Source organism: Mastomys coucha, unplaced genomic scaffold (genome assembly GCF_008632895.1).
Source record: "Mastomys coucha isolate ucsf_1 unplaced genomic scaffold, UCSF_Mcou_1 pScaffold22, whole genome shotgun sequence".
Lineage (NCBI taxonomy): Eukaryota > Metazoa > Chordata > Mammalia > Rodentia > Muridae > Mastomys > Mastomys coucha.
The window spans coordinates 165,376,025-165,397,760 of NW_022196905.1; the positions used below are offsets into that span (position 1 = coordinate 165,376,025).

A 21,736-nucleotide genomic window follows, 5' to 3' on the forward strand; every position below is an offset into this window, starting at 1 on the left:
CATTTTTGTTCCAAGCATCATGACTAAAAGCAGCCATACTCTGTTTGTATGTATGCAAGTGAGGGATTGTAAGAATGGCTGGAGATTGTGAACTCCTATGGGAGAGGAACAAGAGTGCACAGAAATGCAGGGAAGGCAAAGAATCGAATAATGCATGAATGTAGAAAGGAGCCAGCTGAGGATGGGAGAGCACAAGGGATGGAGGAGGATGAGGAGAAGGCTTGTAGAGAGAAATACAAAAGAACCAATTTTGTTTGAAAAGTGCTGTAATGAAGCCTGGTTCTCTGTAAGCTAGGAAAAAAATAATATAAGTAAAATGCAACAATTTATTGTCATTTACATTCATTGAGCCTGCATTATATATTTATATTAATTCATTTAATTCTAATATGAGCTCTGAATGGTTGTAATTTCACCTCTGTTTTGTAGCTTAAGGAACAAAGACCCATCATAATTAAATAGGAAGTATAGAATGGCAAACGATATATCCATTTCTTCCTCTAAAAATGATGAGTAGATGTCTTGTCATTTCCTCCTATGTCCCATGTCTGAGATCCAGTGTTGCTCAGGATTGTTGAGACCTTCATTCTCATTTTCTAGTCTTTACCCAGGATATTTTGTTTCTAAAAGCAGTAGGTTCCCCCGTTCAGCCTGCGAATCCTGCTTCCTTCTGTTAGGTTGTATACGAGATAATGGAGTGTGAAACTATAAATAGCTGAGACTTTTGGGATAGTGTTTTTGTTTTTGTTTTTGTTTTTTAAATTGGGAAGCTCATGTCAAATGTCCATAAGGAAAGTCACAGTGGCATCGGCTGTCACTTGCTGGCATGAAGCTGCCAGGAGTATAGAGCTAGGTGTGCATGGTCTTGGTGATTTGAGGTCCACAGTCTCAGCAATCCTTCTCTAGATCAAATACCCAAAGCTGCAGCACCACCTTTAAAGGTGATTTTTGTTGTTGAAGATTTTTTTAAATTTGGATCAGCTCTATTAGAAGATCAGTTGCTTAGGGAGGCAGCGCATATCTGGGACTCAACATAGGACAGACTGACTGGCTACTTGGGACACTTTGAGAACTATGGATCAAAAGAGGCTCAGAAAATGAACTATAAGAACGACAAAGATAATTGGACATCTAGCCATTAAGTATGAGTGACAGAGGGAAAGAGACAGAGACGACAGCATGGTGTGTCAAATCTAAGTGATTGTAAAAAAAAAAAAAATCACTGGCAATTAGGACATTTTGCTCTTGTCTTTTTACTTCAGGCTTTATTGGGCCATATTTTTTGCCCATATTTTGCAAGCCTCTTCCAGTGCAGCTCAAAGTCTTTGGACATGAAGAGCTCTGAAACAATCACGGATGAAGGTGTGTTAGGACTCTTCCCTGGGATCTCAGGCAATAGAGCTAAAGGCATACATCACTGTGTATTGACAGCTGTAGGGGCATCATTAGTATTGATGCATTTTGAGGAAATCATAGGAGTTGCTGGGAAGAAATGAGCTGCCTTGAAGGGCAATAGCAAAGAGAGGGAGACGAGTCATGCATATTGGTTGTTGTAGAACCTATCGAGCAACAGCCGAAGAGAAAGGACATGCAGGTTGACTTGATGGACAACGGACATGACGTGTCTGCTGACTTTATGGTAGATGCTGTGGAGGAGGAGAAGATAAAGAACATGATGGCTGACTTGATCATAGCCATCCCACATGTACAGTGCACATCCCATATCCTAGCCAGACAGACAGACAAGAAAGTATTTCCCGAATTTGTTATTTAACATGTGGCTACAAATCATTTGAGTACAGTTCAAATGGGCAGATTAAGATGGCCTCTCTATGTCTGCCTTGGATACAATGAGATCCCTCAAACAAAAGCAAAACGGTTCAATTCTCTGGTTTTTATATAAGTTGCAAAGAGTAAGGCAAGAGTAATGATAGGTTACCTTTACAACTGAGTTAAGGCTGTGTTGAAGCAGATGTCTTCAAATCAGCGGAGCTCATTGCCTACCTTTGCCCTGTGGAATAGCTACAGTATCCTCTAGGGTGCTAGCGTTAGGGTGAACGGCTCTGTTCCTTCTGAATTTTCGCTGATGACAACTTACTTCCCAGCCCCTGCGTGGGCCAGGCATCCAACATGGCTCAAATTGTCTTTTAATTGCTGGGAATACACTCCCTCTTTGGGCTCTGTTTGGAAACAGCTTTTGGAGATGGTAAGCCAGTTTCCTTGCTGTTTCAGTCTTCAAAGCTTTGCATATTCACTGTTCACACAGGGAAAGGACTCTTTTACAGAGAGAGTGTGTGTGCTTTGTTTAATTAGTTGTTTGGTACCCTGGAGTCTATGCCTGCAGGCAACAGGTTGGATTCAGAAGGCATTTGGATGCTCTCTGTGGTGCTTAGAGTGTCACAGCTGTGGAATAGCAGCCTACTATACGCACTAACCTGGGTTATGGCAAAGCCTGGTGGTGGTGAGATTTTACAGATAGAACCCAGTGAGAGGAGCCATTTTCATTGTGCAAGCCTAGGATTGGATGCAAGAGTGAGCAAGCAATATTTGTGCTTTCCTGGCATGGCTTCCCAATTCTTGTGTGGACACTGGGGTCTGTTATCTGAGTCCTTACACACAATGCTTGGGATGGAGACCTGACAGTTGCTTTAGACCTGAAACCCTCACCGCAATCAGACACTCGATTTCATCTCCCTCACATAACCATCTCAAATAAACGTATCTCCATATACTTTTAACTCATTACTTGAAAGCCTCATACATATTCACAATGAGTGTTGGTCATATCCACTCCCCATTCCCTCCCCCTCCAACTCCTCCACACCTCCCTCATTTCATGTCCCTCTTTGATTCTTGTTTCTGTGTTTTACTAACCCATTGAGTCCAGTTAGCATGGCTCATATACAAATGGGTGTGATGTGGGGGCAGCCATCCACCGGAGCATGGGCAACCTAACAGTGGCCACGTCCCCAAAGAAAACTGACTCTTCCCCAGCAGTCAACTGCCAAAGGCCCCTCACTAAAGGTGGGGACTCACGAGCCTCTCCCCCATTCATGATGGAATTTTCTGCAAGTTTGAAGATGCACACGTCTTGCATAGGCAACCAATGCTGCTGTGGGTTTGTAGTTCATGAGAAGAGAGGCCGGGCCAGGCCTGGCCAGCAGCATCTCACAGCTCCCCCTCTCCCCACCCTCCTGCCCTGACACTCCTTCGGCCTAGATTTCCTTCATGTTCTTGGAGCTTTATGGGAAGAGGGTTGCCTTGATGTAGATGTCCCATTCAAGGGTGAGCGCTCACAGTCAACGTATTTCCAGCATTTTGACCAATTACATTATGTGTGTGTGTGTGTGTGTGTGTGTTTATATGTATAAAGATATATAGGTATATGTTTGTTGCTCTTGTTTTCAGTTTTGTAGGTTTCGCTGTTGTTATTTTAAATAGGCTGCCTTCCCTTCCATTCCCTCTCATTTTTCAAAGTCTTGGATATCAAGGTCACTGGCTTTGAAATCAGAAGTAAGTCCAGATCTACACTCTTCTGTTTATTAGTTCTATGAATCTAATGTCTTTGAACCATTGTTTTCCCATCTGTAAAATGAGATTCGTAAGGGGTTTTGAAGATGACATCTAACAAAACCTCCTTCATCCTTTTTAGAAAGCTTTCTTTTGATACTTCAAGTTTCGTGCTGGTCATCCTTTGACTGGAAGAGGAAGCCACTGTGCTTGATGTAAAGTGTTTGTTACAGGTCTCAGATCTCAGGCAGTTTTGGAGCTGGCTAGGCCATTTGTAGGAGGTTGGTTTTTCTGGGTCTTGGGTTGCCAGCAATTGGGAGAAAGAATGGAATTTAGGGGAGAATAAGAGGCAGCAACACTCCGTGGCAATCACAAGGGAGACCTGGGGACTGTCTCTGTCTCAGCACCTCTAGCCTTGGTAGTACTCTGAATTGCAAGAAAGGCTGGGCTCCCCTTACATTCCTGAGTACATGGCCTAAGATACAGTCCTGCTGCCCTGTGAAGATGGAAGTACCAGATAGCAGAGATGCTCTCAGTGTAGTTCCTGAAGCCACAGACCCACGGACAGGAGTTGATGTCCAGCAGCAGTACTAATGTAGTCTTCATTTCCTGGACCTTTTCTTTTATTTAGCACTGATGCACTGAGCTAGCTGCCTATGACCTTATATCTAAACATTTGCTCATGTCTCTAGTCTGGCTGCAGATTCCTAACCCTGACCTTTGAGGAATTTATTCCAACACATTGGATCAGGGACACAGTTACAAACTTGGTCCCCACCCCTCACTATGAGACAACTTGCCTTCAGAAAAATGTCAATTTACTATCTCAGGGGAGGGTCAGAACCTTTTCGGAGCTCACCAGGCAGCCAGTACTAGGCTGTTACAATGAACATAGAACTTGAAGTGTATGTGTTCCTAAGAGGCATATAGAATTCACTGAGGTGGGAGCTTAACAGGGACACCCAATGACAGTTAAGTCATCAAGTACACACACAGAGGGGTGAAGGTTTGTCTTAGCAGTAATCATTGTGAAAGAGATTTGGGAGAATTGACAGAGAAGGGGTTCGATACAAGTATGGATTACAGAGTGTCGGGAGTGCCACACGCACCCTTTTGAGAGCTTTAAACATTGCTGCTCCAAGACCTGTGACTGTCCTTGACACTGTTGCTGACACAGCAGGGTCATTCTTTCATCAGGGAGTCAAGCACAGGGAATGCCACCCCAGGGTAGTGGTGGAGAGGCCACAGGGAGTGTGAGCACGCCTTGTACTGTGAAGCGCAGTCTGAATATACTGAGCAGGGCCTCAGCTTGGGCTGAGTGTCTGCAAGCATTTGGCATATCTGGGGAAATTGAAAGAAAGTTGTACCAGTTTCCTGTAAAGCTTGCTCAGAATTGAACTGAACTCAGCTAAGCTTAAGCACGTGTCCCCAGAGGAAGGGTATACCTGGCCACGGGTGGGGTTAGAGAAGGCAAAGGAGCAATTCTGCCTGGCAGAGATAGAGCAAATGAACACAGGCCATTGAGTTAGGGAAGAGAAAAAGGGTTTTGCTCCCAAATTTGTGGATTTCTAATAATAGTGATTTCAAGGTTCTAGTATAGATTTACTGAACTCACCCATCCGTGAGACATAGACACTCCTCTTTTGAGAACACCCACATGATTCTCAAGTATCCAGTGGGTACACATAGCTTGTAATCCTCTGCTGAAGTCCTGGCAGGAGAGAAATAATTATTTTTTTTTTAAAAAAAAAGACAAGCAAAACATTTTTCGCTTATCTTTTGGATTATTATGTAATTACATCATTTCTTCCTTCCATTTCTTTCCTCCAAACCTGTCCAAATGCCCATCCTTGCTTTATTTCTAATTCATTTTTCCCTTTTTTATTGTTATGGCATACCTATGCATATGTAATATGTGTTTGTCCCTAAATATGACCTGCTCAGTCTGTCCAATGTTAGCCATGTGTATATTTTCAGGTCCGACGACTTCGGTGCTGGATATCAACTGGTGTGCTCTTCCCTGGGGAAGAGTATTTCTTTTTCCAGTCTCCGCAGTCCTTAGCTGCCTGTAGTTCTGTGTTCAGGGCCGGGGCCTTGCGGGCTTTCCCCCACCCACGTTGGCATCTCCATTGGTATCCTCCTTGTTCAGCTCGTGCTCGGGTACTTTCTCCTCTCCTTTCTGCTCTCGGACAACTGAACCTCACAGTGGGCTCCAGAGAATTAAAACTTCTCCAGGAGTCCCACACTAGTATATGTGGTGGGGCGGGAGGGTAAGGCTGGAGAAAGCTGGCCAGAGAAAAAGAGATTTCACTCAGTAGGACAGCTAGTTTTGCGGTGAAACTAACTCGCACCACTTACTGCCTGCCCTTTGATTCTTCTTCACTATCAAATTGCTACAGGACAAGATGCTAAGACGTCCCCTCCCTGGATTTCCCAAAGTGCACATAAGTCTGCTTTCCTTCACTAATTTCTTCCTTAATTTCTGTAAATGAATGAAAGCTATCTGCTTTATAAATGTATGTGCTCAGGTGGCACAGGTCTGGTGAGCCCAAGGAGATCCTTCTTTGTGTGTTCCAGAGGCAATGCACACAGTGCAGGGACCAGTGAACTACAAAGTCTGGCTTCAAAGCCGGCTCTGTCTCTGCTCTCATCACAGCAGAAGTCTGCCCCTCACCCTCCTCATGTGTCCATAGTGACTACAGAGTCATGCGACGAGTGGAAGAATACACATATAGGACAGTTTGACAGGTGGATGTCCGAGGCAGGAAGTGGACAAAATAATTCAAAATCAAACATCATTCTTACCTTTGTATTCTGAATCATCCTCAACACTTGTTCTGGCTCCAGTGAGCACTATTATTTCAGAACACATGTGATCATTTCTCTGCGTGGTGAGGAGCTATCAACACATCAACAGGAAGTCTATATTCTGGTAATTCAGTACGATACAAATGCAGACGAGCACAGAGCTCAAGTTTCTGGTTTGTTGAGGTTTCTGTGTAAACCCAGGCATCTATTCTTTTTAAATGCACGTGGAAAGTGCGGGTCTTAGGTATTTGATACGATGCATTTTGATAAGCTCACCTACCTTGCAATGCATCCAACATCAAAATAGAAAACGTCATCTCTTCAAAACTTTTCAATTTTCACTTGTCAGTTTCCATTGCTAAGGGAAGCGCTATCCTGAGCCCTGGCATCCTGTGAGATCCTTGTTGTGTTCATCCTCATCTCAGAGCGTTTACCCAGGATTTGCCTTTCTGAGTCCCAGGGCTTTACCTGAGAATGTGTTTGAGATTCATCTGTGTTGAGACATGAATTAGTACGTTGAAATTTTTTTTTCATTTTTATGTCATTATATAAGTATACCTTGACTTACCAATTCTTTTTTTATTTTTTTATTAGATGTTTTCTTTATTTACACTATCTTCTTTCCCAGGTTCCCCTCCAAAATATAAAAATAAAAAAAAAAGAAAAAAGAAAATAAAAAAAAACAAAAACTAAAACAAACCCCTGTTCCCTACCCCTTCCCCCTGCTCACCAACCACCCCACCCCCTCCTGCTTACTGGCCCTGGCATTCCCCCACACTGAGACATAGAACCTTCACAGGACCAAGGGCCTCTCCTCCCACTGATGACCAACTAGGCCATCCTCTGCTATATATTTGCTTCTGGAGCCATTAGTCCCTCCATGTGTACTCTTTGGTTGGTGTTTTAGTCCCTGGGAGCTCTGAGGGTACTAGTTAGTTCATATTGTTGTTTGTCCTAAGGGGCTGCAAACCCTTCAACTCCTTGGGTCCTTTCTCTAGCTCCTTACCAATTCTTGGGTTGATAGACATTTTTATTATTTGGACATTATTTTATTATTTATTATTAGACATTTGTATTACTATAACTACAATTAAAGATTCTACAAACATCTATATACTGGTTTCACACACACACATACACACACACACACACACACACACACTCATTCACATACTCACATTCTAACACACAATCTCTCTCTCTCTTTCTCATACACATACACACACACACACACACACACACACACACACACACACACACAGCTCCCTCCTCCACACCTTTTTATTCTTCTAGAGTAAACCCCCATACACTTATGTATGTGATTAAAACTTTGTAAGAAACCACCAGATGGCTTCTCACAAGGAGTGCCATTTCCAGTTGCCCCAGGAACGTGTGAATTCTAGTTGTTCACATGGTTGCTCACACTTAGCATTGTTTTATTTGATGTTAGCATTTGTATTGAGTGTGAGATAGTGCTTAATCATTCATTTAATTTGCATCTCTCCAGAGACAACCGAGGCAAAACCTTTCTTCATGCACGTATTGATCATATTTATAGCTTCCTTTATGACACAGCTGATCAAGCAGTCTGTTGTTTGAGATACTGATTGTCTTTTAGGGACACACTGGCAAGAGTTAACCCAGCACTCTGGACTCAGCCCTGTGCTGGACACATCTCTCCTCAGGTAGAACTTCCGGCTCCATTTCTAGACGGCATCTTTCATAAGTAAAATCTTCATATGTTTAATAAAATGTGTTTTATCCTTTTTCATGTATTTGGAATTTCTTTCATAGAGTGTGCTTATATTATTCATGAAGACATTTTATAGTCCTTATATTTTGGTAGTATTTCTAGACATTAGCTTTTATATTTAAATGTATTCACAGTCTTAGTTTTTATTAGTGTCTGTATGATGTGTGTGATGCATGAGTATGTTTGTATGATGTGTGTATATTGTGTTTGTGCGTGTGTGTGTGTGTGTGTGTGTGTGTGTGTGTGTGTGTATGACGTGTGTGTGACCATATGTGAATGATCAGAGGACAACTTTGTGGATCTGGTTCTTTCGTTTTTTTTCCTTTTTTTCTTCATTAAAAGATTTATTTATTTATTTTATGTGAGTATACTGTAGCTGTCTTCAGACACACCAGGAAAGGGCATCTGATGGTTGTGAGCCACCATGTGGTTGCTGGGAATTGAACTCAGGACCTCCGGAAGAGCAATCAGTGCTCTTAACTGCTGAGCCATCTCTCCAACCCAGTCCAGTTCTTTCTTTGTACCTTTATGTGGGTTCTAGAGATTGAGGTCAGTGGGTGTGTACTCCTTCCTGAGTCCCAGCACCATCCCAGCCACCTTCTTTTTATGCGTGTTGGTGGCTCAAGTTGACTTTAGCTGTTTCGTTGGTGTTCATACATCTATCCACCCATGGAAGAGCTTCCATTCCTGCTGAGTTGCCTTGAAATCTTTACTCAGCTTGCTTAGCCAAGTTCTAATCAGCAGTATCCTCTGAATGCCATCCCATCCCACTCATTCCCTGTGTCCACCTGAGCATCCTCAACTCCTCAATATGGCCCCTTAAAATATTTTCTTTTAACAAGCACAAGAGTCCTGGTGCAAATTAAAGAATGTCCCAATGGAGATTGCCCAAGAAGTTTGGAGCCAGAAGGACTTATTACAGAAGCATGGGATCACTGGGTGCTATCTACATGATGTCAGTGGGGTCTATGGCAGTTGGGACTGGCTGTGAATGTCAGCTGGAGCCAAGGTACATGCAAGAGGTGGAAACAATGGAAGCTCTATGTGAAGGTATCCACTCGAAGACTGAAACCAAAGATGACTGGGATTAAGGGGGAGAGAGAGATTTTCACTCAATTGCCAAATTTTTGATAATCGTCTAAGTATACCAAAGAGCTGGGAAATACCAAGGCTGAGAAGACAGACGGTAACACAAAAGATGAGCTTGGAAAACCTAGCTGGTGATGTGTTTCTTATATTTTAAACTGATGTGTTAGAACAGCGGGTCTCGTCAGAACATACCACACACTAGGCCCAAACAGTTCCACGTGTAAGAGGTTTAATTGAGAGGGAGAGAGGGGGTAGTGGCATGGAAAGAGAGGAGGGGGAGAGAGAAAGATGGAGGAATATTCCCCATATATATATGGGTTGTGACATATGGCCACAGGTAAAGGTGGGAGGTAAGCCCAATGGATTCTGGGAATATGGTGGCTGGCAACAAGTCTGTGGACCTGGCCATGCATTGCCATAGGCTTTGGATGTCCTGATGCTAACATAAACTATTTCTCAATTTTAAAGGTTCAAATTTTGGACAAGGTGGGATCAAAACATGGCCACATACCAAGCCAATTATACCAGGACACCTCACACATTTTCAGAAATAATACAAAATAAACATAATGTCCTGCAAAAAAAAAATATTTTCTTTTACAAAACTCTCATAGCCATTCCAGGTCTCTTGGTTTTTCCATATATCTCAGTCTATAAAAAGCTACTGTGATTTTACTGAGTTTACAATGAATCTGTCAATAATTAATGATGATGCAATGCAGATTCATTTCATGAACATGGCTCCAGAACTCCATAGGTTCCTATGAATTTCTCTCAAAAACATTCATTGGTTTTTGACTTCCTACATCATCATCAAACTTACTCTGCACAAAATGCAGGGGCCCTGGGTTTGCTACTAGCATCTCTTGTCCAAGTGACACTCTTGATTTCTTTCTTTTATTTTTTATTTCTGTTCTTGCTGGAGGTTTGTTTTGGATAGAATGGTTGAAGTTACAATGATACATTGTACTACAGGTCTAGAAAATAATCTGAGAGTAATCGGCTCCTTTTCTTAATTAGAGGCAACTTCAGTTCTAGCACTGAATATCATTTTAGCTGTAGATATTACATAAATACTCTCGATCAGATCAAACTCTCTTCTGGTTCTGCTGGGAATTTTGACCCTGGATGCAGAGGCTTCAGAATGTCTGTCCTCTGCAGGTATTGATACTTTTCCTCCCTCCATCTGCAGAGAGTGTGTTGCAAAGTTGACCTTACAAAATCCCTTAGTATTTGATAGAATTTTGCAGAACAACCCTCTGGGTTTCCATCTTTCTATATAGGAAAATCTTGACAACAGATTCGTGTTTGTTGTTAAGTGGCTGTCCACTTAGCTCTGGTACTTGTGCGGCACTCATGCATATTCTGAGATTTATTTGAATGCTAAATGCTCACAATGTTTGCACATTGCCATTTAAGTTGGCCCATATGGTCTGTCTGTCCTGGTGTTTACTCTTATTGGGAGGTATGTGTTTATTTGTTTGCTTGCTTATTTATTTTTAAACTTCACTTAAGGTGCTTGGGAGCAATATTTGAATTCACCTTCTCAAAGACTGGAATGTATTAGTTTTTATGTGGATGTTTCTCTGTCCTTGGTTCCTGTGACTTACAATTTCCCCTTCTGCTTCAGATTGGTATAAGTGCTTGCAATCTTCTAGGCTCTTAGGACTGAGACTATAAATCTCTCTACAAGCTTCACAACTGTATCCGTAGTATTTTCTTTCCTTGGGTCAAGCTGTCTTCGGCTTTTCTCTACAGGGTGCTATAGAAATATTTTAGATGCTTTGCAAATCTTCTTGTGATTTATTTCCAATTTAATTGAATTGTCATCAAAACTCCTTCTACAAGCATAATTTAAGTTTACGGGTTTACAGGAGCTCAGCATGTACTGCACATGGATGTGTCTCAGTGAACACTTACAGAAGTAGAGTTACAAATATAAATTAGTTAGTACAAGATGGGTGATACTGTTGCTCTGGTTTTCTAGGCACTGTTGATTTATCCTGTCTTTCTAACTGCCAAGAGAGATGTGAGCATCCCTATTATTATGGTCTTGACTCTTTCTTCCTTTGGTTTTTATCAAGTTTTATATTACCTGTTCTTAAGCTCTTATTAGGTCACTGGCATTCCAAGTTCTGTTCTGTTGATGAAATCCTCCCCTTGTCATTATAAAGTGCCCTATTCATGTCTGGGAAATGCCTTGCTATGAAGTCTGTTCAGACATGAACAGAAGCATTTACAATTTCTTAACTTCCTACTCGAATGATTCAATTCCAACTCTTTTAATTCTTCACTTACTGTTCTAATGAATCAATTCTGGCCTCTTTACTTCTAGCCTCTTAGCGCACAAAGTCTGCCTTTGAATGTAGCGTGTGTTTGATATATTTGGGTCTCGGTTTTTATCCACTCTGACAATTTCAGCATTTTGAGATTTTTTTTAACCTATTTATATTTAATGTAATTATTAATGTGGTTCCTTTCATCACTTTGTTTTCTATGTGTTCCATCTGTTTTCTATTTTTATTTTTCCACCTATATGTGTGTAGGGGAGGGGTGGTATGTGTGTGTTTAGGGAGTATATGTGTGGTTATGAATGACTTTGTGTGTGTGTGTGGTATATATGCTTGTGGTATATGTATGCATGTGGTATACATGTGTAGAGCATGTGCTATGTGTGTGGGTGTATACAGACTACCTCTTTCCCACAGTTCCATGTTTTCTTTTCTCTATCCCTTCTTTCCAGCTCTCTGTGGGCTAACAGAAATGCTCACTGCTCTGCACTCTTCTCTGCCCTTAGCTCTTTGCATTTGTTTAGTAATTAGTGTGAAAGAGCATGTGGGACTATCATTGCCTTAGATTTAAAATGGCCCTATCTGATTCTTCAGTAGTGGTCTTCTGCTTCCCATCACCCTCTGCTTGAACTCTGGGCATATTATGAATGCTACAATATAACATCTACTTTGGTGGTGGGCTTTGGGTAAATTCAGAGCAATTTTAAAATACCCATATGCTCCCTATTTTCTTCATTTTCTCTCTTTATATTTTAAAATTTATTTCTAAGTGTTTATGTGTGTGTTGTGTGTTTGTGTGTGTCGTGCATATGTGAGTATGTGTGCTGTGTGTGAGTGCCTATGTTATCTGTGTTTGTTGTATATATGTGTGTGAGAGTTTGTGTGTGTATTGAGTAAGTGTGTGTTTGTGTGTGTTGTATATATGTGAATTTGTGTATGTTTGTGTGTTTTTTGTGTATGTGTCTTGTGTGTATTGAGTGTGTATGTATGTGGGTATGTGTGTGTTGTGCATAAGTCAGTGCATGTGCACATAGGTGTGTGTGTTGCCTCTGTGTATGTATGTTTGTGTGTACATATGCTGTGTGTATGTGAGTGTGTATATTATATATATTTAGGTGTGTGTGTTTGTGTGTGTATATATTGTGTATGTGTTGCGTGTAGGTGAGTATGTGTATATATGTGTATATATGAGTGTATCTTTGTGTGTGTATATGAGTGTGTGCATATTACTGTGTGTATGTGTGTGTTGTGTGTATGTGAGCATGCATGTACACACACATGTGATGTCAGCAGACAGTGTTGAACTTGCTTCTCTTCTTTCCACGTGTGAGGCCTGAGCTGCAGATGGTGGCCATGTAGCCTGATATCATTTGGCCAGTGCCATATTAACCATTCTGATGTTCATGTCTCAGTGTTTTGCTTCTAGATCTCAAATTCAGTCCAGTGTAGGGTCTAGTTTGATTTGCTTTGGTTTTTCCTCCCCTTGAGAACTTTATGCAGCGATTCCAATGTGCGGGCATACTGTGTGGCTAGGATTGTTTATGGGCATGTATGTGGTCTTCGTTGGTTTTCAAAGGGTGTCATAGTGGGTGCTGAATTCTCCATTGGCAAGGCTGTTTGGCTTTTTAATTCATCTTTTCATCTTTCTTTTCTTTGACCACTTTTCACTCTGAGCCTCTTCCTCCTCTGCCCTCCCCAGGCCACTCCTTACTCAGCATCCCTTTGCAAACAAGTTACCATCCTGTTCTTATCAGACTCCTCATGGAACCCACTGAGTCCAATTAGTGATCCCCACACGGGCAGGAGTGTGGGCCCACACCTTGGACCAAGGCCAACCTATCAAAGGCCACATCCCCAAATAAAATAGATTGTTTTTCCTTCCACAGAAGACAATAACCTCCAATAATTCCTCATCTAGGGGCAGGGCCTTGAGAACCCTGGTCCCCCATCCATGCTGGATACTATCCAGGTCTTATTCAAACAACCACAGGTGCTTTGAGTCCAGAAGACACTGTTTCTAGTAAATCCTCCCCAGCCTCTGACACTTACATTCTTCCTCCTCTTCCATGATGTTCCTTCAGCCCTGGAGGTCACTGGGTCATATTTAGGGTGGAGTATGTCACCATCACTTGGTCTCAGTACTTGGACCACTTGTGGGTCTCTGTTGACTTCTGTTCAGTGCAAAAGTAGCTTCTCTAATGAGGCCTGGGAGAGCCATCTCTGTGCCAAGATCTCAAGGGGCATCAAGTCATTGTTTGCCTTTCTCCCCAGCTAGCTCCATAAGGAAACATACATTGTCTTATCATTTCCAATATTCTCAGCATTCAACAAAATACCTGGCACCATAGTACGGGATCAGAGGTGTTTCTCAGATGTACAGTGATTGCAGCAGAAGCAATGTAGATGCCAGTTTTACTAGGCTTGAAAAGACACATTGAGGAGGCACATCTGCTGAGCTCTCCAGACCTATCTGTTATAAACATTGTGCTGGGAAATAGAAATCCAACCTGATGTGTCTTCAAGAAGCCCCTCCAAGTCAGGACCTCTCTATCTTTTTCCCACACCATCCGCTACTAGACTCCAGGGCTTTAGGATATTGTTAATGTGCTATTGTGCTGAAATGGATTCAGTAAGGAAGTTGACATTTTTGATTTAATAATTAGATTCTGTAGTTCCCAGAGGGGAAAGAGCCATATAATTCCAAAGTAGTTAGGATTTCAAGTAAGTATTAATAAAGCCCACAGTTCCCACCGAGAAAGCCATGTCTCATGTGGGGGAGGTTCCCTCTACCCCTCTGGTTTTGTTCTTGTTTATGCCCACTTCTTACCCCTGTAGTTTGTTCTGCAAGAAAGTACCCGAGCTTCCCTGCCCATGCCCTGGTTTGACTGCAGAGCACGAGAATTCTTGTGGAAAGTAGCAGGTCAGAATACTTTTTTAGATTTGTTGGTGTTCTTAAAAGTTCCAGTTTTAAACATAAATATTTATGCCTATTGCCAAACTGAGCCTCCATTTTTTTTACGAGGAGCCCTTTGATTAGTGTGAACTCTAAGGAGGACTCACACGCAGCAGTTACTGTTTATTATGAAAAGATTGATGGAGACCTCTGGAGGGAGTTACTGCCTGAAGCCGGATTTCATATTTTGATTCTATGCATAAAAGAGCAGAATGGATCAGGCCTGGATAAGCATCCTGACAACTTCTATACTGGCCGTGATAACTTATAGCCTCTGGGTTTGCGGAAGAGGATAATCTTTCGGAAATGGGAAGGCAGTGCAAGCTCAGCTCTTTTTAATGGAGCAGCTTGGTTTTCATTCCTAAGATCCACCATTCCTGGGATTAAGTCAAGTTTCAAAGAAGCGAGAAAAGTCAGACACAACAGGGAAGTGGGGGGCAGGGAGGCTTGTTGTTGTTTGGTTTGGTTTTAGTCCATCTGATTTTGGAGTATAGGGTAGAATGGAGTTATGGTTTGAAACATCTCCCGGCCCTGTGCTTAGCTTACTGAACAGAACCTATAGAGCGGTGGTTCTCAATATGTTGGTCTAGACTGCCTGGAGGATCAAATGACCCTTTCGTGGGGTTTCATAGCAGATATTGAAAATCAGATGATTCATTACAGTAGCAAAATTACAGTTATGAAGTAGCATGTGGTTGTGGGTCACCAGCACATGAGGAACTGTAGCATTAAAGGGTCGCAGCGGTAGGAGGTTGAGAACCATCGCTATAGAGGTTTTTCACGGCCAACTGTCTGAGGTCTAGCCTCGACTCTGCACTTTGCTTGGAGCTTGGCTCTTTCCTCACGTCATGGACGTAAGGGCAGGTCTGACCGTGCTACCACATTTCCTCAGCCGGACTCATGACATCTGAAGTCAGACTCTAGAGGCAGCTTCCCTTTCCTTATTCTTCTCCTTCCCATTGCCTCAGTGGGGGTCATTATCTCAGGGTCTGGATTTTCAATTTCAAGAAGACTTTTGCTCCCCCACAGGCCTAGGAAATTCCCACTAACATTTGCAGGGCAGAGCAGAGGTGCCTACTGCTTGTCATGAAGAAGTGTGTGGTAGAGTTCTTAGTTTTCCCTCTTGGAACTTTGAGGTTGCCTCCTGGGACTTAGTTTGTTCTTTCTTTTCCTCATTATGCTTCCCCTGCTTCTTTCAAGGCTGAGAATGCAGCATGGAAGCTTTGGGAGCAATGGGGAATGACAAGTTACTTCACAGAGACCATACAAGCTAGCATCGACTCTCAAACTGACTAGCATGCACTCCTGGCGGATAGGATTCAGCATTAGCTTCACTTCCCCCGCTCTCTTGGGGATACAGAGGCAGGAGGAATGTGTACCACTGTGGGCCTCTACTGCACCAGAGCTTTAATGTGATATAGAGAATGCTGCTCAGCAACACCAATTTACCTTTGGATAAATCAGTGTTCAGAAATATTCAAGACTTTGCTCAACTCCTTAAAAACAAAGTGTGACTTTTCTATTTTGGAAGTCCTAGTGCCTAGCCCAAAGCTGATGCTATACTAATGAGGCAAGTAAGTGAACAGAGAGTGCACAGATGTCCTTAACTCTGATGGGAAGTCAGACTGCCCAAGCATTGATCTTCTTTTATTCCCCTATTGGTTACTTGATTTTATAAAACAGTCCAAGAATCAAGCGTAAGTTAGTAATATCTAATGTTACACTTCTGTTCTGCTTTGGAATGGAGATGACAAAGGAATGGGATGGGTTTTTTTGTTTTTTTTTTAATGTTTTTAATTTTACTGTACAGATTAAACTACATCTATGGGACTTGTGTGCAGGGCTGCAGGGGAAGGAATAGCAAGCTTCTTAGCTTGAGTTAGAAAATTCCCAAAGCGTTTATCTTGAGTAGTTCAGAGTTGCTTCAGCCCATCTATAAATAGAACACTCTGAGTCCAAACACCCACACATTCCCACTTCTGCTGAGTCTGGTGGTTGGACTCTTGGGAGGAGGGGCAGGAGAGGCCTTGGAGCAGGGGACCCTAGAGTCTTCTCTGATACTCCGAAGTTGCCTCTGTGGAAATTCTAAACTTCACTCATCATCAGGACTGATGGCAAGATGTAGCTAACCAAGCCTGTCTGTTATCCACAGGTCTGAGGCGCACTTACAGATGTACCACCTGCAGTGTGTCACTCAACTCCATAGAACAGTATCATGCACATCTGCAAGGATCAAAGCATCAGACCAAGTAGGTACTCTGTTCCCACTCCTTCCCTGTTCTCACTCCTTCCCTGGTCACACTCCTTCCCTGGTCACACTCCATCCCTGTTCCCACTCCTTCCCTGTGCACACTCCATCCCTGTTGCCACTCCTTCCCTGTTCCCACTCCTTCCCTGTTCTTACTCCTTCATTGTTCACACTCCTTCCCTGTTCACATTCCATCCCTGTTTATAAACCTTCCCTGTTCATACTACATCCTGTTCACACTCCTTTCCTGTTCACACTCCATCCCTGTTCACAAACCTTACCTGTTCATACTCCATCCCTGTTCACACTCCTTCCCTGTTCCCACTTCTTCCCTGTTCTTACTCCTTCCCTGTTCACACTCCATCCCTGTTTACAAACCTTCCCTGTTCATACTACATCCCTGTTCACATTCCTTTCCTGTTCCCACTCCTTCCCTGTTCCCACTCTTTCCCTGTTCTCACTCCTTCCCTGTTCCTACTCCTTCCCTGTTCTCACTCCATCCCTGTTTACAAACCTTTCCTGTTCATACTACATCCCTGTTCCCACTCCTTCCCTGTTCCCACTCCTTCCCTGTTCCCACTCCTTCCCTGTTCACACTCCATCCCTGTTCCCATTCCTTCTCTCTTCCCACTCCTTCCCTGTTCACACTCCATCCCTGTTTACAAACCTTCCCTGTTCCCACTCCTTCCCTGTTCACACTCCATCCCTGTTCACAAACCTTACCTGTTCATACTTTATCCCTGTTCACACTCCTTCCCTGTTCACATTCCTTCCCTGTTCTCACTCCTTCCCTGTTCCCATTCCTTCTCTGTTCCCACTCCTTCCCTGTTCACACTCCATTCCTGTTCACAAACCTTACCTGTTCATACTCTATCCCTGTTCCCATTCATTCTCTGTTCCCACTCCTTCCCTGTTCATACTCCATCCCTGTTTCTGCCCCTTCTCTGTTTGTTTCCACTGTTTCTGTTCCCCCTCTTTTTCCGTTCCCACTCTTGGGTCCTTCCTGTGGACTTGTTTTTGCAAGATCATTAAAGCCAGACCTGTTATTTATCTCTAAAGAGGCAGACTGATGTACATTTTATCTTCTTATCTCCAAAGTCTCCTTGACATTTATGCAGCTTGAGTCTTCAAAATGTGCCTAGCATTACTGAAAGAACAGCTGCTTCTCCCACTTCAGCACAAGCAATGGAATTTTTTTTTCAAAAGTAATTCAGCATGCTTTATGACCTTGAGGAAACTTTTTAGAACTCTATTTTGTTTTTGCGTAACTGACATGATCCCTGTTGGTAGGCTTTACTAAGAGCTTCTGTGTCATACAGTCAGACTCTGAGAATATCTCCTGTCATGTTCCCATTCTGGGTTTATATTGTCAACTATTATGAAAATGTAACTTATCCTCTGGTATATTTAATTCAGATTTAATTAACAAATGTGTGTGTTTGTGTGTGTATGTGTATACACATACATATATGTCTATACATATATACATATAATATTTAAATCATATATGCATATTTTATATGTATATTAAACCTTGGCAATATGTATATATATATACACATACATGCACACAAGCACATGCTTTCTCTCTCTCTCTCTCTCCCCCCCTACACACACATACACACACACAAATAGGTATTTCCAATTAAGTAAAAGCTTGCTCTGATTTATTTCCCTCCAAAGATTCTTGGATTTTTAAGCTGGAACAGGCTGCAGGCATGATTTCACCTACATTACTGTATGCATTCAGAATCACCAGCACTGTGGCCAGCAGTCCAAAGGCTGAGTATTAATAGAATACTCAGAAAGTAGGGTATAGGGCATAAGGTACAAAGAATGTTCCAAAAGGATGGATTCTAACTAGATGCAATTGTTTTCATTTCTAAAAAATTCATGAAGAGAATCACTTAAGATATCTGACTGTATTAAAGTCCTGTGAATAATTAATGCCATCCAGCAAACTTGTATTGAGTTCCACTGTCATCCCTGTGCCTTGTGGGGGAGGGGGTAGATATAGACCTTTCTCTTATGGAAGCCCAACTAGCTGGGAAGACAGTCTCTAACAATGTGCACTGCACCAACCAGAGCCATGAGAACAGGGGAGGGCACAAGGGAAGCCAGTTTTTCTGGGACATTGGTACAGATGATACACATGCACACACACACATACACACACACACACATGCACACACACACGCACATGCAGAAGAGTTCATTGATGGTGTTCAATGTGGATCTCCATACATATCCAGAGGTGGGTGTCCTTGTCAGCTTTTTAACTTGACATAGCTGGAGTTATCTGTGCCAAGGAAACCACAATTGAGAAAATGCCTCCATAATTAGCTTTTAGGGAGGGGTGTGGGCATGTTTTCTTAATTAATGATTGGTGTGGGAGAATCCAGCTCACTGTGAATGGTTTCAGCCCTGGGCAGGTTGTCCTAGATGGTATAAGAAAGCAGGCTATGCAAACCATGGGGAGCAAGCCAGTAATAGCATCCCTCCACGGCCTCTGCTTCTGTCCCTGTCCCCATATTCCTGCCTTGCTTGGGTTGCTGCCTTGATGTCTCTCAGTGATGGGCTATTAGCTGCACGTGTAAGAGAGGTAAACCCTTTCCTTACAGGTTGCTTTTGGGTCATGGTGTTTCAGAAACCCTATCTAAGACAGGAGGCTTTAGTGAGGATAAGTATGTAGTGTTAAAAAATGAGTAACAACTTTCCAGGCTATATTGTGAGTTGGAACATCCCAGACACTAGAAACTAAGTTATAGGAGGTCACTTCAGGGGAGGAAGTTTAGAGCTAGAATCAGCTGGAGTCTGTTTTCTCTTTTTCCCGCCATCTTGAGAGTCCAGGCTTACTTTGCTGCAGTCTACCCCAGAGAGGGCCTATATCACAAGAAACCTTAAAAAGTTAACAGAGAAAATTCCTCAGCTCTTTGTGGAATACCCTGCAGCTTCTGCATTGATTAATGACATTGACTATTTCATATGATCCCCAAATAATCTCTTTTCCTCATCTTCCTAATTAATAATGGATAAGAGGCACTCTATATATTTTGGTTAATCATTGCCCAGTGTGCAGGATGACACGAAAGGATCTGCACAAATTTATAATCTTTTAGGAGCATGCATTAATTCTTCTTAATAAATAAAAAAGGAACAATAGTGACTTTAGGTGGCATGTGTTCCACAAACAACAACTCATATATCCAGGAATATGTCTGTCCATCGCTCCATCTGTGCCCATAAGACTCTGTGGTATTTTTGCATTGACTTTGGCATTTTATTCCTGTAAGTGTTGTTATCCCCCCGGGAAGTGGACCCAGAGAGGTTAAGTAAGTCCCCAGTACCAAGCTGCCAGCACCTAGCAGAACAAGGACTGACCTCAGCAGGGTCTGTCTTTACCTTTAACGTCTGCTCCACACTCAGCTTCACAAACATTCACCTTCAACAGATACATGCTAGTAAAGAGAACTGTGGTGCACATTTAAAATGGAAGTGCCACTTTGCACATGTGATTCAATAGATACACGTGACATCAGAACCTTCTACTCATGTATGCATCTGTCCTCTGTAGCACAAGCAAAACTCTACTCCTGTCTTGAGTGAAATGAGGGGAAATGAATTTCAGTGGTCCTGTTCTGGATGTCTGTTCTCTTTCCCCTTACACTTAATCTTTTGTATGCATGCTCTCTCTCTCTCTCTCTCTCTCTCTCTCTCTCTCTCTCTCTCTCTCTCTCTTACTGTCTCTCTCTCTTTCTCTTCCTCTGTCTCTCTCTGTCTCTCTTCCTCTCTCTTTCTCTTCTCTCTCTCTCATTCTCTTTCTCTTTCTTTTTCTCTTTCTCTCTCTTTCCCTCTCTCTTTCTCTTTCTCTCTCTCTTCCTCTCTCCCTCTCTCTCCTCCTCTTTCTCCCTCTCTCTCTATTCCTCTCTCTTCCTCGCTCTCTTCCTCTCTCTCTCTCCCTCTCCTTTCCCTCTCTCCCTCTCTCTATGGGGGGGGGGTAAGGGTATGTGTAAATACATGACACAAGTATACAGGTGCCCACAGAAGTCAGACAAGAAGGTCAGATCCCTCAGAGCCATGGTTACAGGCAGCTCTGAGCTGCCAGGTGCTGGGACTGAACACAGGTCCTGTGGAAGGAAGCACAGCAAGTACTCTCACCTGCTTAGTCCTCTCCCCAAACCCACTTCCATTTTACTATCCTCACCTGCTCCCTGCTCCTCCTTTCCTGCCTGTCTTGTCCTGGGCATCAAACCCAGGATCTCACACATACAGAAAAGCACTTCAGCCAGTCTACATCCCTGCATCCTTAATTTCTTCACAGGCTATGGAATTCTCTATTTTTTAATAAAACCCAGCTCGTCAGTCCTTTATAGCTTAATTTATTTGAGTATGATTTGATATTTGTCTGCTCCTCCCAAGGTTATCAAGATAGATTTCCATGTTACTGTGCACATGTTACATTGTCTGTCTTTGAGAATGTGGGTGTCAACTTTTTTGCATAGTCTGATGGAGGAGTCAATCTTTAAACGTTTCTTACACGAATACTAGCAGATCCAGTGTCACTCATTTAAAAGAGAATCTAAATTGTCCTGTTTGTAAACCAGGTGGTTTACAGGCATGTCTGCATGTTATAAACCAGGTGGTTTACAGGCATGTCTGCATGTTATAAACCAGGTGGTTTACAGGCATGTCTGTATGTTGTAAACCAAGTGGTTTGCAGGCATGTCTGTATGTTTTAACCATGTGGTATGCAGGCATACTTGTGGTCCTGCCTGGATTTTGCACTCCCCACCCTAGTGCAAACTGTCTCCTATAGCTTTATGGTAAGTCTTGGTATCTAAGAGTGTAAATTGTCTGCTTTTGCATTTTTTTCAAAACCATTTTCATTATTCTTGATCTTTTGTGTTTCTACATAAATTTTTAGAATCAAATTTTCAATTTTCTTGAAAACATTTAACACATGTCCCCATCCTTTGGCAGGGCCTCTGACTCTTTCTGTAAGGTTTCCTAGGTCTGTCTGCAGGAATCTCACATGTATCTATTTAAGTTTCTTCCTAAGGGCTTGCTGTTTGCAGAGTGTTAGA

General features: G+C 42.5%; 1 protein-coding gene across 7 annotated transcripts in view; it reads left to right on the forward strand.

Moving 5' to 3' along the window:
* The window catches only part of Zmat4 (zinc finger matrin-type 4), a 378,171-nt gene that overhangs the window by 312,873 nt on the left and 43,562 nt on the right, over positions 1 to 21,736 (forward strand). For all 7 annotated transcript variants that reach the window (XM_031339297.1, XM_031339299.1, XM_031339300.1 and 4 more), the window contains one exon: positions 16,557 to 16,653. In XM_031339297.1, the coding sequence (XP_031195157.1) occupies positions 16,557 to 16,653 (97 nt within the window). The remainder of the gene's footprint in view (positions 1 to 16,556; positions 16,654 to 21,736) is intronic.